General features: G+C 34.1%; 1 protein-coding gene across 3 annotated transcripts; it reads left to right on the forward strand.

Moving 5' to 3' along the window:
* Nucleotides 1–13314: 13314 nt before the first annotated feature.
* LOC138130958 (2',5'-phosphodiesterase 12-like) lies at nt 13315–16343 on the forward strand. Of its 3 annotated transcripts, none has more exons than XM_069047688.1 (7): nt 13315–13355; nt 14186–14910; nt 14956–15083; nt 15135–15297; nt 15351–15633; nt 15684–15801; nt 15857–16343. In XM_069047688.1, exons 2-7 carry the CDS (start codon nt 14189–14191, stop codon nt 16102–16104), a joined length of 1662 nt encoding a protein of 553 aa, XP_068903789.1. In that variant the 5' UTR covers nt 13315–13355; nt 14186–14188; the 3' UTR covers nt 16105–16343. The 3 variants fall into 3 exon arrangements, with proteins under 3 accessions (XP_068903789.1, XP_068903788.1, XP_068903790.1); XM_069047687.1 differs by lacking the exon at nt 13315–13355 and adding an exon at nt 13368–13566; XM_069047689.1 differs by lacking the exon at nt 13315–13355 and having other exon boundaries at nt 13605–14910; nt 15840–15971.
* Nucleotides 16344–18071: the final 1728 nt, after the last annotated feature.

Below are 18071 nucleotides of genomic sequence, written 5' to 3' on the forward strand. Positions count from 1 at the left end.
TAGTTATATTTAGCTCGAATAGAATACATATAAATTCAACGTACATATGTACGTCTGCAATAAAATTAGTAGTGTTCTAGGTCGCTGTTCAATAAATCAGTTAGAAGTAATACATTTTGTGTAACTGCTCTATCGGTAAATTTTGACAGCAAACGTAAAGGAAGCTTCTTTTTAAATGATCGAACTTTTCCAACCCATCCCTAATAAATTCATTTCATTTATCCATTAATATTTAAGACGTAGAGCAACTAATCAAGTAACTAATCAGGATTATTATCCTGATTTTGGTGCCGCACCATCGAGTATGTACATATACCGCAAGGGTCCACTTTGGGGTCTCTGTTATTTATGAGCATTTAGTCGAAATGTCAAAGACTGTGTTTGTCTTCCAAAATGTCTAGTTATATTCATGATGATTAATGATAATGACATTAAAACATATTATTTAAATTATTATTAATTATTAAAAAAATCATATTTAAGAAGTTAAAAATTATCAAGTACTTAAATCAAGATTTTTTTTGTTGGAGTAAAGCAAAAGCAGAATATTCTACAAAATACATGTTCTTAATATGTACAGAGTTATTCACGTAAGATGACGAGCCTGACCAGGTAAAAATGCAACCCAAAATACATTTTACAAAGCACCCATTGTGTTTGGTATTTAAAAATTAAATCAGGAATCCAAGTAGGTGACATGATCTTACGTACCCATTATTTTTGTTATTTTGTTTAATTGTTATTATTGTTATTAAATCATCATACGTTGTTGAGGGAGGCTATTTTTTTGTCAGAACTTGAGCTATCTCTGTTTTATCTGCATTACGATAATGTAATAGGGATCGAGATACCTTTATAAATTGCATTTTGGGTTGCATTTTTAACTGGTCAGGTTCGTAATCTTACGTAAATAACCCTGTAGATGTTTGTCCTGTGGAAAAACTTTTGAAAAACAATCATAAATTTCGCTTGTGACACAAACAGTACTTCCTCGTTTCTGCACGATATTCACCACACATTGTACACATAAATTTGTTTTTCATTTTGTCAGTTTAATAGTCTTCGGTCTTTGTATCATCTTGAAACTTGGTCGATCCTGTCTGCGAAAGTAAACAAGTTTTTCGTTAATCTTTGTTTAGTTTACATGACGTGTGCGACGTACTATTATATTAAGAATTTCTTTTACGGCTTCTTGTTCACATTTCAGCAGCCGAGCATTTGTACTGCTTAATGTCTTCGTTCGCAAATAATTATTTTCTCAGGCCGAACTATCACAATAAATTTATTCGAAAAAAATAGCAAAACAAGCTGCAGGTTCGCACCCAACGTGACACTTACGTAAATTTCCGATCTCATTAAAAATATAAAGTTCGCGAGCAGCTCATTGAGAATTGCGAAACGTGTAATTTCTTGGCATTGATACGGTAATAATGTAGAAAGCGAGTAAATATAAATGAAATATTGTATCAGATTTATTAGAAAATTTATATTTCCGAAATCGTTCGTTGAAATTAAGTGTCAGTTTCTGCCGCCTCACACCACTTTGTATTCATCACTCGACTCCTGCGGCCCAGCAATTTGAGCCTCCGGGATATAAATCGAAAAAAAATATTCGAGGCCCCGCAAGAGTCCGTCAGTTATGACACAAATTCATGATAATCCGGTGTATTTTATAAAGTAAGAGAATGCATTGACACTAGGAGTCAATAACATCACCTGCTATTGACAGCAGTATCAAAATAAAGGCCGTTGACTTGTGCATGTTGAATGTTTAAAATTCTTATCCGCAAAATACAATTTCGATGATTTATTTATGTACCGAAAGAAGTTCGTACATTCATTTTAATAAAAGCAATTTGATCGAAATTTATAGCCATGGTCGCGACCAGCCGCCCCCCACCCCCAGTTGAAATCCGCTTGTTCGGTGTTTGTCTAAAATTAGTTTTTTCGTCTAAAAGGGGCAGAGGCTTGTTTGTTAAAATAATACCGGACTAATTATAGGGACGAAATTTGCCAATAATAATACACCGCCGCAACACATCTGGCCCCCATAAAAAGACGATGACCATAAAATATAAATAATAAGTGGAAAAATCGAGTTGACGCATTCACACGTTCATCTGATTTTGTGTGATTGCCCAATCTTATTTACACTTTGCAGGTTTTTGAACGTGATAACGTAAATATTTCCTAAGATTTTGTGGAAATGTTGTATCATTCAACTCCAGAATGAAAGGAAAGCTACAGGTGTCACATCACCGCCGCCATTTTCATCGGGAATTCAGGTTATAATTAGCACTCCTAGCTTTCAGTCATACCTGAAAAAACATAATTTATGTACATGCACCTATTTATACTTTGTAAATGCCTGACATTTTTTTCCAAGGCTCCAACGAAGAAAATAAATTGTCCCCTCATTAATACGCTTTATTTCTGGCCATTTAAAAAATAGTAAAAGCAAACAGTCACTTCCTTTCAAGTGTTGCAATAACAACATTTCGGAAAATATTCTTATGAACGTCTTATTTGCGAATCGAATCTGTGGTATTATTTTAACATAATTTTTATATTAAACGCGTTCCAGTTTAAAGCGGTTGGTATAAAAAATATCTTCTTCATCTGCAACTGCAAACCAGGTCTTGTGTTAAAAACAGTGTCAGTGCAGAGGTAAACATGTTGGTGGCAAAGAGATCGAAATTGATTCATTAAATTTGAAAAAAATCTATTTCCGTCAGAATGTTGTTGTTTTTTGTCGCCGCAGTTAAATTAACCTGTTTTTCTCCAAAAATATTAGTTGTTGACGGTTTGAAGCAGATACAACGCCATCATAAATAATAATTGTTTCTGGAAACGTAATCTAAAAAAAATCACACTTTCCAATAATTGTTGTTTATACAGAGCGAAATTCCTGCAATACTGGGTCAAGACCATGTTTCTTTCATTTTGGAAGTTAACACTTTTCCCATCTGCCAAAAATCCCAACTATAATTGCGCTCACAGCAACAAATCGAGTGTACCATAAGTCAGCACCACCCCGAAGTAACACGGTCTGTGTAGTAGTTAGATTAATAAATAACTCTGATTTTTGGCGCCAAAAATTCGCACACGTCTCAATTAAATATTAAAAATAATTGTACGTCATATCGAGCTGGCGAAAATTTTATTGCGCTACGTAACAGCTTATTTACTCGGGGCTCCAGACAAAAAACATTCAAAAACGCGATAAAAATTCGCAAGTGTCGAAATCGACTAGTGCAATTTCGATCGAATTGTTATTGATGCGGTTCATCGAAGCGTTGAGCGGTCCGAGTAATTTTAAATTTAGTGGCAACACTAAACAACATTAAGATAGGTCCGAGGGCTATTTCTGGAGCGTCCTGCGGAAAGAAAGCTTTATTTATCGGTTCCGGTGCATTTTTTCGCTCAATCAGCGAATCGATCACGCGATAAAAATTTAATCAGAGCGCGAGGTAATGAACAGCGCGGGTGGAGCTTTTTGTGCAAAAGCTCGAGCCGACACCCCTGCTGAATCTGGAGGGCCGAGAGCTTTGACCTGCGGTCACTGCTACCGAAACGCTTCCTACAACTTAAGTTATCTAATAAAAAGATTTACTCTGCAGGAAGTTTCCACTTCCGAGGCACCTGTTCTTTGCCTGTCGTGTTTATTGTGCACTTGCTGAAGCGTAGAAAAATTTAATATCGGTAACAAATGTACACGTAATTTCACCCTGAAACCTCCAAGATGAGGGTATAAATTGAGCGTTTATAGCAATTTAATTCACAACAGTATGGCTGCATCTGTAAATCGAGTACCTACGCTTTCAAAGCTGCGGGGATGGGGTAGCTGACGGTGAAACCTCACGTAGGAATAATAGTCAATTTGCAAGAGCAAAAGTGCCGTTAATTATTCGAAACAGAGGCGTATGAAGAATATTTTATAGATTTTGTTGGTAGCGTAACAAATACGGTTTGCGACTTCAAAACAAATCCAACCTACATTTTAAAGCGTTGGTATATAATTAAGTTTGTTGGTACAGTTTTCCAGATGTAATCTTGATTTAAACTGAAACTAAAAAAATCCCCTCTTCCGAAAGTGACGGCTCACGTGTGCTGTTCAAATAAATGCAATAGATTTATTTAAATTATTAAAATGGGTGCCACGTAAATGAACACTCAGAAGTAATTGGACTCATATGAATATGTGATGAGATGCAAAAATGACAGATGCCTTGTGCTGGTTACCGAGATCTTGGCATTAACATATGAGACTGAGTTTGTTTCTCTTGTACCATTGCTTCGTTTCAAATTTATTTATAAGAAAAATTTGTTTAATTAGATTCCTTTGTAAACGCGTAACGTTCATTAATTTAATTTTTTTAAATATAAAATAATTATCTAGTGACTTATTTTAATGGCGTTGGATTGGTATTGATGAAGCAATGTCATTTCATTGAAAATTAAATTTCAAATTGTCTCCCAAATGTTGTTACAATAATAATCTACCCCTTAATAGATTATTTTGATCCGACAACATGTATTCAGATTCAGATGACATCACATTTAACACTGACATTTACTACCAATACCAACCCCAAATTAAATAATCACTAGAAACGATGTTATAAAATTCAACTTTGTGCAAGTGTTTTCAGTTGAAATGTTGAAAACAGTGTCACAAAATGCTCATTGTGACTCTGAAATAGAAAAACCCTGTTTATAGAGAATTACACTTCATCGCTTCAGTTCATCACCCCTAATCAAACCCCCAAGGTATGCAGAGGTTCTTCACCTCTTTGCAATCTTTTCGCCCTACTAGAAAATGTAATGGCAACAATTTTTGCGATCTTGCTTATGATTAAATATTTAACTTGCAGATATGTGTAAGACGAGAGCATTATGCTAAATTAATATGTCCAGCTGTCAAGGAAGGAATGGAGAAATTGAGATGACGTGTACTGTTTCACCACTGAGCAACTCCTTTATTTGCCAGATTTAGTTTTTAGTGATTACTGTTGATTACCAAAATTACACGAGTGCCTCATTTTCCGGACGATAAAGCATGATGAGGTAAACAGGGAGGCAAACAAAATACTTTTTTTTTAAGGACGTCAAAGCACTTCAGCATCATTACACCAAATTAGTAATAAAATCGGAGAATGTTCCTAGGTTTTTATCGTACTTCTATATGTACATACTAAAACAATATGCCACATTCAACTGCAAAATATTTTGTATATAAAAGCAGTACATGTCAACAAAATTCCAGACACAACACTTCACTTTTAATCTAATGATTCTGATGACATTTTTGAAGTGCTCTGTTTTGTAATGGTGATGTCCCTGTTTTCATGAATGTAACAAAATATTTCCCCGTGTTCAATATATACGTAATACTTATAGATTGTGATAAATAATATTCATCAAAATGAAACGGTGCAACTGCAGTTGCCTATCAATAGTAGATTCTTGGTTGCATAAGTTTATGTAATCAAAAATCACTTAATCAAGTTATTGAATAGTAGTTTATTTGACGAGTTCTTGTGTAAATTGGGTTTTTTTGGTACGAGTGGGCCAGTTTAAATCCCGAGTGAAACGAGCATTTTAAAGGCCCACGAGTGCCAAAAAAGCTAACGAACGAGTTGAATACAATGTTTTTTGTTCGTTTTGTTTTTAAAGGCTCCAAATCGCTTAAAATCTTTAAAATTTGTTTGACGTTTCGTTTTGACAAGTGGTGACATTTATCAAAATCCGTTCACATAGGAGAAAATTCGCAAATTCTGACAGTGTTCAACAAAAAATACTGTTCTAATTTAACTAGGTACATCTGTAATCATCATACAAACAAATTCTTATTCTTAATGCATTTTCTAATATCGCTTCATTTATGATAACACATTTTTTGAAATAAAAATCACTATTATGAACTTAACCATGATTATGTATTTTTATCTTTGACAGTCATCTGCGACTTTCCTAACCTTGTATTGTTTATTGTAGAGATAAAAAATTACCCGCTTTAATGGATAGATATCATATCAAGCAATCCCTCGATCATTTCATTCAATAATCAGGTGCACCGTATCTCTACAATTGAATTGAAATTAACATTACCGTTGAACATCCTTCCAACAGTTTCATTAATTTTTTTTTGTCTCCTCCCGTAACATCCTATCGGAGAAAAACCTTCACCTAAGCAAATTTAATAAAACAAGATAATCTCTCCTTTGGTGTTTACCAGTAGACCACTCTATTGTCCCCAGAAATTGGGATGGCTCTCTCTTCACCACCGCATCCTTGATTCCAATCATCCCCGATCGTGTGTAAAGCTAGCAAGCTGCAGCCTTCATATTTCTGCTCTAATTGACCCAAATTTATGCCCTTACAACAAAACCCAGTTTTAATTACTTCAAAGGAGAGAAAGGCGTGTCAAGGTTAGCCCCTTAGTGCCGAATTTGCACACAGGAATATAACTTTTTAATGAGATCCAGTCCAGATTTAGGACACGCTCCTCAAGCTGATTAAGTGTTTAGCGACAAATATTTAATTTGTTACGTCGAGTCGATATTTTCGGAGCTGCTTTGTTTTCTTTGTGACAGGGTGATAAAACAAACTTGATGTTTTTGTCGTTTTGATTGAGTAGTTTGCAGGATGCGCCGCCAAGCAGGATGCGATTCGTCGATTTATCACGAAAACAAAATTTTATAGACCGATTTAGACACCAAATGAGACATATTTGAGGATTTACGTGAACTAGGTTGAGGTTTAGTTGCTAGTCATTCCTAAGTATTTATAGAGAAGCGATACTTATAAGTGCCCATTAATCATTCTAATCCCTACAATGAAAACTTTATGGTTTTGTAATTTATTTCAAATACAATGGATCCGATCATACTTTAAATAAACAAATTTAGCCCAGTTCCAGGATTTTATTGCGACTTAATCCGACGGCGCTATCGCGGACTTCTTCTCCCAAGTTTGTTAACCTTTCACGGAACAAAAGCGACACCAAAATATATGAGATAATCTTATTTCTCTTCCTCCCAGCGCTGTTTACTCACGACACCGACACAATCCTTGGATATCTGGCAGGATGCGGAAGCGAGTCGCGCGCCGGGCCCATTTTTCAAGACACTGATATTCTTCGACTTTGCCGATTACAAAACAGAAACCGTAGAAATTCGTCCGCTTTGAAAGCTGAACGCTCCTCACTCTGAAAGTCTCAGTTTCATAACGCTGAAACAGGTTTCAGCACGTTGCTCTGATTGGAGCCAATTGTTATTCACGTGTCGCTCATGTCGGCGTTTTACATAATAACTTGATATGTTTGTGCTCTAACTGATTCTTGATAAGTGGGCCATCCATCTGTTTGTTATGAGATACATTTCACGGATTTATCTCCATTGGAGTGATCGCTTTCTTGGAGCGTCACCGCCGTTGGCTGAAATCAATTTAGGTCGAGTTTTATTAGGCAAATTTCTGACACCCGTGGAACACCAAGCCGTCGATTTGATGCCAATCGTTCTAAAAAAAATTTGGCGGGTTCGCTCCGGTCAAGGATGGCGCTCTGGACTTTTCAGAATAAATGAAGCGACGGGGCGTACTACGCGTTATCGGCTAAATAAACGGCGATTAATTAAACGAAAGTATTTTTATCGATTGCCACTTTCAGGAAAAACATCGATCTTGTCCTGGAAGCTCGCAAAGAGGTCACACCAATCCCGTTAATGGCCGCCAAGTAATTCTTTGATGAGTAAGAAAACTTTATTTACACATTCCGATCATTCCGAGACGAGAATCGCCCGACCGCGAAATTTTATGGCGTTTTACTATTATTATTATTCGTCGGTGTCCCTAATTATTTGGGGCGTAGGTAAACATCAACCAAGATCAAAGCAAAGAACCTTCGCGGACACCTTATTGCCTGCGGATTATAAACAAGAAAATCCTTCACAATAAAAGTAGCAGAGTCGTATAATTTCCTTAAAAAATGATTTTTTTTAACGATCGTGGATGAGTCAATGTTTGAACAGCATTCGCTTCTTTTCTGGGAACTCCATCTCTAACTTTTTGGCAACAGACCAACATGGATTGACCATGGGAAGATTATTTAATGGTTAATTAGCAGAAATTTACAAATATACAAATTCCTTAACATATATTTTTACTGAAGAGTATTACACATGAGTACAATAATTATTAGATATTATTTACTATAACCATAAGCCTTCAGCGTGTATTAGGTACACGTTGTATTGCAGCAGTTCTTGTACTGATGGGCGATTAAGAAATGATCACTTCTCAATTATTTAAGCATAGTTTGTACTAAAGAGTGATGGAATATTTTACCGAATTGATGTTTCAATAATACCTGACAGTGAGAATGCGATGTTTTCCGAATTTGCTATTAGTCAACTCCGTTAAAAATACCTATATTATTTTTTAATGCTGCTAAGAGACAATTAAAATAAATCATATTCATGAATTTACTCAAAAAGTAAAAATGTCGGTTTATAGTAATATCACAGGTAATATCGCAGATTTTAGCGAATTTTTAGAAGATTACAAACAAAACGTGAAAAGTGAGTGTACAAGCGCGTAAAAGATTTATAAATTGTTTTGAAATGCAGTCACTGAACACGTAAGCCAGTTCACTGTGCCAGAAAATTAAAAGTCTATTAATTTTGCCAAATTTTAATGATTATTATTTAAATAAAACATTCTTTCAAAATTTGACAAGTTTTCATAGCAAGCTGGACCAGACAATCATTTATAGACAAACACCGTTCACGTTGTTTTGGCATAATGGAAGGCCATGATTTATTTTTCGATGTTGGACACACTGTTTGATTTGTGTCACTAAAGTGCCTGACATGTGGATCTATCAAAATGAACATAACATTTTGGTCAATTTCCCGCGATGTCTGAGTATTCTTCTACTAAAAAACTTGTAAAACTGACAACAATGCACTAGACATTGACGCTATTTATAACTTCAAACTTAGAAAAACATAACCTAATTCAACAAACAACTGCCAACTGAACCCTAATAGTCCTCACTCCATTTATTGTTTTTTTCGATCGCACGATATATTGAAGTTTGCAGGACATCTAGCCTTACTATTCTTAATGGCTTTTGTTCTTTTTCTTCTACACTACTTAAAAACACAGAGGTCACCTCGAAGTGAGTTCATTAATTATTGCCCTTGACAGAAAAACAAACACAGTCATCAAAGACAATGAAGAGTGGTGTAAGGATGCTGAACTGCGGTAATGTATTTTGAAAAAAAATCTTTGTTTGTGCCTCGACCCACTTGTTTACCGCTGTCATATAAACCACCCTCGTAGCTTCAAGGCCTCAATTGTACAATTAGAAATTTGGTTGTTTTTCAGCTGCAAAATGATTATTTTTATGCCATTATTTCAGTCAATAAAAAAAATCTTCTGAAATGATATTCTAAAATTTTTAATTACATATTATTTTTGCTATTTAATTTATAATTTGTTTTGGTCAAATAGTATTTCATCAGTAAAAATGAGCCCGACGGAATTTAAAATGCAACCCACAATACATTTGCAAAGTTAAAGTGGATATTTGTTTCTTCGTATTTTAACTTTTTCGTAAATATCAGTTGTGACAAATAATTTCATTCATTTAACGATACAATATTTAAAATAGCCACGTTAAATTTGAAAATGTATTGTGGGTTGCATTTTCAATTCCGCCGGGCTCATCAGCACTCGTGAAATACCCTATATTGTTAATTAATTCTTCAATATTAACGTTATAATTTAAAAATTACCTCCTGGAGATAGAAGTATTATCTACTGAACTGCAAAGTACAACTGATAAGACTGCGGATAATGCAGCAAAAATAAATCTTTAGCATTCTCCTGTTTGATCCTTTCTAAAGTTGCACCAGGTGGTACAAATGCGACAAGAAGCTATGAACTACCTGTGGATTGAGAATGTAATATTCCTGTTTCCAAGGTTTCCTTTTTATTTCAATTTACACAATGGCATGCTGCAAATTATATATTTTTTTTTAATCAAATACATATTCTTTAGAACATTGAACCTTTGTTTATCGGTAAATATCAAATGTAAGTGATTTTCGGAACAATGATGTAAGTTTATTGCACGAACAACAAAAGAAGATTAATAACGAAGTCGTTAATCTAATGGTTTGTAAAGAGCTATCAGAACAGATAAGTTTTGTGATTTCTTGCCCTTCTAAAAATAAACAATGTACTTATACGAACTAATTGGTCACAATGAATCTGATACAAACATAATCAGGAACGCTATTAGCTAAACACAAGTTCATATGATGTTTATTACGTCTATTATTCTGGCTCTATTATGTCCATGATATTAATGAAATTCAAAAACACCTCCAACATTTTGTGAGCGCACGTGTACGCTACAATGAGGCAATAGATGTGCGAAATGAACGCGGAAAAATTCGTGCATTTGATGTTTTTGTGAAAACTAGCAGTTCATTCAATTTACAGCAGAGGCGGACACATAAAATTTATTCCTTTTGTGTGACGCGAGCCGTGTAATGATGGAATTTCATCTAACAAAAAAGTAAAAAAGATTTCCCGAATGATTTCATTGTATTCAGTATTGTGACAAACAGTTTTGTCCTGATGTGCTTGGAAACAGCTGAAAGTTGCTTTGTCCACAGTACGGGCCTGAAATTCAAATTGCGACTTGAAATTACGAAGGAGCTGTAGGAGCTGTCACAAAGTTAACGACCACTAATAATACCTATCTATATTCTACATAGTAATAAGAGACCGTGCTCCACTATACTGAAAAAATGTGGATTACGGGGAAACTGAGACGACATTTATGTGTGATTCATTACTTAGATTAAGTAGGTACCTACTGTAATTTTTCTTTGTCAAAATCTAATTAACCTATTGGTACACATGCGGCAAATTATTGGATTAATTTGCAAATGACGGTGAAAATAAAATTGCGTGGAAAATACTACGAAGAATTGTTGTCGTGTGCGGGGAATATTGTGGTCAATACTGATTACAGCAAGTGAGACCATTTATTAAATTGATTGTGGTGGACGATCCTCTTCGGTGTGACGTGCCCTTCAACTGATAATAATTGGAGTCGTGGAAATTAAATCAATAAACGGTGAGGTCCTTCAACCAGAACGACACCTTTGTGTTTCTCATAGGGAAGCTTTATAGATGTTTGTTTACAATAGAATAGAATCACAATGTCAAGGAAAATTCAAAGACATTTTATAAACGGAGAAAAGGAAAGGGAACTTAAGTTTTTGACTCCTAAAGTGGTTGACAAAATAATACAAACAGTTTGTGCAATCTAATGGAACAAATCTATTTATATTCTTTTAGAACCAAGGATTTGGAAATCTGATCGATTCCTGAGAATATCTAGAGAACAAGGTGTCAGATCAGGGCTGTAAGGCAGATATATGTTCTAATAATTTAACTCCCGATGCCTTGCTTGTTACGCAGTATGAAATGAAGAATTTCGTTTTTTAACACGCCTGATGAATCATCCTTTTATAGATACTTCTAAATTATTTAACTTTGACTGGTAATGAAATGCGGGAAACACCCACCATACCAATTACATTTGAAATATGTACTTTTTTATATTTCTTAAAAATTCTTTACACCATTGAACACATTGTTGCTTTTGAGCTGCCACTAAATAATAATACATCCAGCAACAACAAATTTTCTTGTCTCCAAGTGATCTAGATGTGGTTAACAGCAGTCACTTTAGCGTTAAGTTCCTTGTAGAATTGTAAACAGTTCTTTGAAAAGGTGCTTCGTTTCCACAACAGAACGAAATCTTCTGAGACATTATTGCGATGTAAAACAACATTTAAAATCATAATAATATATAAACATCTTAAATATAAACATTTTCCCTCGTTAAAATTATTTTTACCGTATTAGGTACACCTGTTTGTGTCACCGAAGCAGCCGACCATTCTTATGACAATGTTTACCAAATTGTAGGAAAAACTGTTGAATTGTTTAGAAAAAAAGTGTTGAAAGAAACACCGGTGGCGGAAGACCGAACACGAAGAACAAGCGAGGAAGTAGATAATGCGAAGGCAGTTATGGAGGCAACTCCATCCACATCCATTCGAAGGCTTAGTGCCACTAGACAAATAAAGAAATAAAATGCATTCACGTTGTTTTGGCATACTGGAATTGTTGAATTAGGTTATGTTTTTATAAGTTTGAGGTTATAAATAGCGTCAATGTGTGGTGCATTGTTGTCAGTTTTACTAGTTTGTGATAGAAGAATACTCAGATATCGCGAGAAATTCAACAACATGTTGTGTCAGGTACTTTAGTGACGGAAATCAAACAGTGTGTTCAAGGTTAAAAAAATAAATCATAGCCTCCCATTATGCCAAAACAACGTGAATGATGTTTAAATTAAGACATACCTGCACTATTTTGTTCGTAGCTTATTTTGAGTAATATTTTTTTGATCGCACAGGATGTTAATTTATAGAAATTCTCGGTACAACCTACGTAAGATTTGCCATACATGTAAATTCTGAGCTGTCACGTCTACATAGTAGACATCATTTGCAACGTCTTCTACGTAAGAAGTAATAAATCACTCTCGTAAATGACACTTAAATAAATTATGATACTTAATAATATTTAATTAGTCGTATATTAAGCGTTACATGTCTTATGCTGAAAGCTGATAAAAAAAATTCACAGCAATTTATAGGTTGTATCAAAATCTTTATTGTAGTACAGAGTTGGCGAGAACACATAATAAACATTTTTACAAATAAAATAATTTAAAATGAACTGATGAGTTTTGTAAAATAATTTATAAAAAATTGTTATTTAAAGCTGCCACTACCGCGTGAGCATACAATTCCTACTGTTTGAGTTGGCAATAAAACTGATGACTTTTATGTCACGTTGCAACGAGAAAACCATCTTATCAGTAAAAGATTACAAGAACCAAGATGTCAATAATAACAATAAAACAAACGGAAATAGGTACAATTCACAATCTTTCCAATTTCAAGACGTAAGTAACATTGCTTTTGAAATCAGCAATGTTAAAACGCACGAATCTGAAAAATTAGTCAAATCGGGCAAGCAACTTTGAAAGTCAAAGTCACTAGCTTTGGCTTTTACCAACAGAAAATCAGATTTTCATGGCTCGCTTAGATGCACATTTATATGAAATTGAGTATACATATAGAGATTATGATATTTTTGATAACTAGGGTATAATAGAAGATAAGAATATCAAAATGTACAGTACTTCTCAATCAATAGTTTATCTAACTCTGTCTTAAAAGATAAATTGTGTCAACGTAAGTTAATTTTGAAATCCTTCCAATGTTTTCTTTTAAATAATACGTAATTTTATACATATTTTTTTTAAAACATAATCTGATATGTATATAGAATAATTAGGTATTTTAAAATTTCATGTTTTAATCTAGTTTAAACGAAAATTATAGTTTTGGATTAGGTATATCACAAAGATTCCACCTTGACATTTGAACTGACTATTCAAATAAGGTAAGTGTAGGTGTAAACTGGGTGTAAAGTTTTAAAAATTTAAATTCCAAAATACATATTTTATTTAAATTACTTATTTGTATCCTAAAAATTCTAAGCTTTCAAATTACACTTGGCCCACATCTGCAGTTCGCTAAACAACTTTTAAATTGTGTTTAAGCGTTGCAACAACTTTTTAACAGTTTAAATTATGTATTCAAAAATAGGTAGAGGAAGAAGCAAAAAAAAGTATTCGATGGTAACTTATTCAAAAAATTTACTAGTTCCATAAGGTCAAGGTTTTATGCATTGATTGATAACGGTTAATTCGATAAGGAATAATCTTTACGTTTAACACATTTCTTGGGAACCACATACTACATAATGTTAGAAAGCCAACCCCTCAAGATCAACAACCCGCACGCCACTGGTGTCCTGAGTTTGTCACTGTTGGAAAATAAAAATCCCGGGAAAACTAAACAATAATTTTCATCAACTATTGAGTGCATCGTTGGTTTTTTTAATTGCACTTCCAAAACGCAACATGCACTCAAAATTATCGTATAAAGGCCAATACCTGCTCATAACCGATTTAGTGTGAACGTGAAATCTAACCTCAATTGTGACTTTTAATTTTTAGAAAATGGGAGAGATTAGAGAAACTGCATATTTGAGAGAACTCACCGCGACCAAACAATGCGAACTGATGTTCGCTTTAAAGGTAGATATAGAAAGTCTTGGTACATTGCAAGAAGAAATGAGAGCAGTTCGCCAGCTGACTGACACTGTAGAATCTCTTTTGCAACACATCATGAATAAAATCAAACATTCAATTAAAGTCATGAAAGAACAAAGAAGTGATTGCGAAAATAAAGAAGTGAAGATAAATATCACTCTAAAAAAGAGTTCTTCAAGAAAACATATAAATCCAAAGATGGTGTTACATGATTTAATCAATTCTACCAGGAATATGGAGTTTCAAGTCTTCACCCAAAGATTTTTTGTTGTGGTGAATGCACCTCTTGTAAAAGAAATGAAATTACCATTAATTCTTTATTGTAACTACTCAGTACAACCCATTCGGTTAAGTATGTTGTTCGCAGAAAATAGTGTGTGTCAGTATTCTTGGTACAAGTCAGAAGATAAGTTGAACTGGACCAAAATAGCAAACACTTACAAATATACAATAGATGATGCTGACATTGGCCATTATTTAAAATTAGTCTGTGTGCCTTGTAACAGTATATTAACAGGACCCCCAGCAGAGATTGTTTCAGAAAACAAAGTTGAGAGAATGGGAACTCTGCCTACATGTCCATTTGAAGAGCGACACAGGTTTACCACGGAAAAACTGGACAAAAATAAGTAGGTTTAGGGGCCCACAAAATCCTGTTTAACTCTCTGTATCAGTTTTAGGGTAGTCTCTTATAATATTTTGTCCAATAGATATACAGAAGCCAAAGAACAGTTTCCATATTGCTCCCCCCAGACTCTAGCCATAGACTACAGGAAGCAACTAATAGCAAAAGAATTGACAGGTAAAGTACAAAAAATGCGAAAAAATAGTTGCAACTGCGTCTCTTGCTTAGGATACCAAGCAGACATCATTTGTCTTCAAGAGGTAGACAGCGCCATCTACACGTCGTACTACAAGAACGAATTTAAAAGTAAAGGCTATCAAAGCTTTTACCATCGCAAAGGAAATAAAATTCCTGAAGGTTTAACATGTTTTTTTAACAAATCCCGCTTCAAGTACGTAAAAACATTTATTTACCGACCAAGTAAGCTTTGACTCGTTTCTGTAGAAAAGTTGATGACCACCAAATAATTTATAGCACTTTAATTAAGAACAAATCGTTTACGTATTTATTTAACTTTGTCAAATCGAATGTCGACTTGAAGGAGTCGTTCATGAAACAGCTTACCTCGCTGCAAGTCACTGTTTTAAAGTTGGCGTGGAAAAAAAACGAGTACATCGTTTTGGCGAACACGCATCTCTTCTATCATCCAGATGCGGAACTTGTGAGGATTCTGCAAGTTAACATAGCGACTACGTATTTGTCGTCACTGTGCGGGAAATATTCTCAGGTAAGAGTTGCGTAACTTTGGGAATTGGCGGATGATTATTTTTTTTTTAGAACGGGGAAAAAGTTAGGCTGATTTTTTGTGGTGATTTCAACAGTGTACCAACGTCGCCGGTATATGAGTATATGATGAATAAAAGAATTGAAAGGAGTCATCGTATTTTTGAAAAAAGTAAACTTTTTAGCGATCATTTTATAATCTTACTATAGTTTTTTTTCATTTTTAGCTAGGAATAATATCGATTTATCTCATAACTTCCAATTTGAAAGTGCCTATGGGAAACCAAAATACACTAATTACACGGATGATTTTAAAGACTGTCTAGATTATATTTTTGTAGAAAAGAATAAAATTAAGGTGGACAAGGTTGTACCACTTCCTACAGAAGAGGAACTGTCCCAGCATCAAGGGTTACCAAATGACGTCTTTCCCTCGGACCATTTGGCACTTGTTACAGATTTGGAACTTGTGTAACAAATTTAGATAATGCGTGTTTTACATGTTTAATTTATTGTAATGTGTGATAAGTAAAGTCTCATTCTTTTACCATAAAAATAGTACATTATATGACTAACGAACGCGACGCAATAAATTTATAGCAGGATTGATTAACTCATATTGAAAATGAAACTGGCACAAAAACATTTGTAGTTTTAATTCACTATTCATTTTATTACCACTAGGTATTGTTAAATAAATTACAATCATGTCTATTTTTGTATTTTTAAAATTTTTACACATTTATCAAGTTGATGTATGAGGAACATTTTTGAAAATAAAGGTTCTGATCATTTAAAATATTACACTTTATTGGTAAACGCCCAAGAAAACGAAAAATCTACAATGTTTGATAAATTACCCGTTAAGCTAATGGTATAGTTGGTTGCATAATTCATACAATTCAAAAATATAGATCCTGCCGTGTACGGAAAAAAAGGGATTTCCCACGTGATTTTTTGTACTGGAGTTGGAAAATAAATCAAATTTGGATATTTTTAATATTCCATTACGTAATTGTTTCTAAATTAAAAAGCGGAATCATGATTGTTCTACTTTCGTTACTTACCACAGAGAAACAATTTTGTTTATAAAAACAAAGTTTGTCAAGGCGTTTAAGTTGGTCGCTCGAGTAAATTTGCGCAAATTCTATTAAATGTCTGATACAAGTGAATCGTTTGATATTGAAGAATAGGTATTTAAAACAGGCCGAATACGTGAAAAAGTGACAGCGCACGAATATTGAACCGCGTTTTTCGTGTTAGTTTAAGCAAAGTCCTAAAAAAACATTGATTAATAGTAAATTTTGAGGTTATTTTTGATAGATTTCAAGTTACGTATCCCAGGAAACGATCAAAATTGAACTTTTAGTGTTGAAATATTATTTCCGCTCTTGTTAGGAAATATTCTACTTTTCATAACTCAAATTAGTATTCAATATGTTAGTTTTCCAAACTTTAGTAGAAAAAATTACGTAAGAAAAGTAATTCTGCCATGCTCTTTTACCCTCATAGATATATGTATTATGATTTACAAATTATGATGCATTCCAATTTCACCGTGTATACAGGTTGTAATCAAAATAGACGGAGATATTTAAACTCGTACTCTCGCGCCAATGGAAAAATATGGGTTTTTTTGAAAAAAGTGGGAATACGCGAATAAATGGCACGGCAACAGTAAACAAAAAGCGACGTGTGTATTACGCATCAAGGGCAAGGGTATTAATAAGTTAGGGTAAAAGTAAAAGTGCTTTCGTACGTTTTTTCGACACCATTCATTCAAATTTCTTGCGTAGTAATCGTTTTTGTTGTAGCTTTTTTACCATTTCACTTTCATTTGCTCTTCATCACCATCGAACGGGCCGGAATTACCTGTATTTTGAATTTTTAAATACGCAATTTCAGTCAGTGCAAATCGTCTTCAAATGTTTTGGTGGTTTACGGCTTAAAACTCGACCCCACCCACACAGTTGCCACATAAATTTTCGTACATAGTTGCCATATTTATAATAAAAGTTAAATAGCTACGACCATTTTTTCTAGTAAAAGTCTTTTTGTTTTTGAGATATGAAGTATTGAAAATTTGCTCGAAATTTCCAGGCAGTACCTTTTTTTCTTTTTTCTCAATTACTTCAATTCAATATCATAGGTACTGGAAATTTCGATCAAAATTTTCAACGCTTTATATCTCAAAAACAAAAAGACTTTCACTAGAAAAATGTTTTGTATTTAACTTCTATTCATCATCACTATCTACCGATTTTTTTGACATGTATTTCGAGGACACCTGTAACTACCTTCAACCTTATGGTTTTTGCATGGCGTACAGACAATACTTAAGGCGGCTGTACACGTATCAAGTACCTAAAGCAAGTGACTAAATCAAGTAACTAAATTTAGTTACTTGTATGGTGTAAACAACTTTATTTAGTACTTGCGCAA

The sequence above is a fragment of the Tenebrio molitor genome, chromosome 5 (assembly GCF_963966145.1).
Source record: "Tenebrio molitor chromosome 5, icTenMoli1.1, whole genome shotgun sequence".
Taxonomy (NCBI): domain Eukaryota; kingdom Metazoa; phylum Arthropoda; class Insecta; order Coleoptera; family Tenebrionidae; genus Tenebrio; species Tenebrio molitor.

Excerpts from the sequence above, each read along its gene's own strand:
- LOC138130958 (XM_069047688.1), top strand. The coding sequence starts at position 14,189 with ATGGGAGAGATTAGAGAAACTGCATATTTGAGAGAACTCACCGCGACC. Across the intron at positions 14,911-14,955 it reads GAAAAACTGGACAAAAATAA|TTTTAGGGTAGTCTCTTATA; the intron begins GTAGGTTTAGGG and ends TCTCTGTATCAG. Across the intron at positions 15,634-15,683 it reads TGTGCGGGAAATATTCTCAG|AACGGGGAAAAAGTTAGGCT; the intron begins GTAAGAGTTGCG and ends TTTTTTTTTTAG.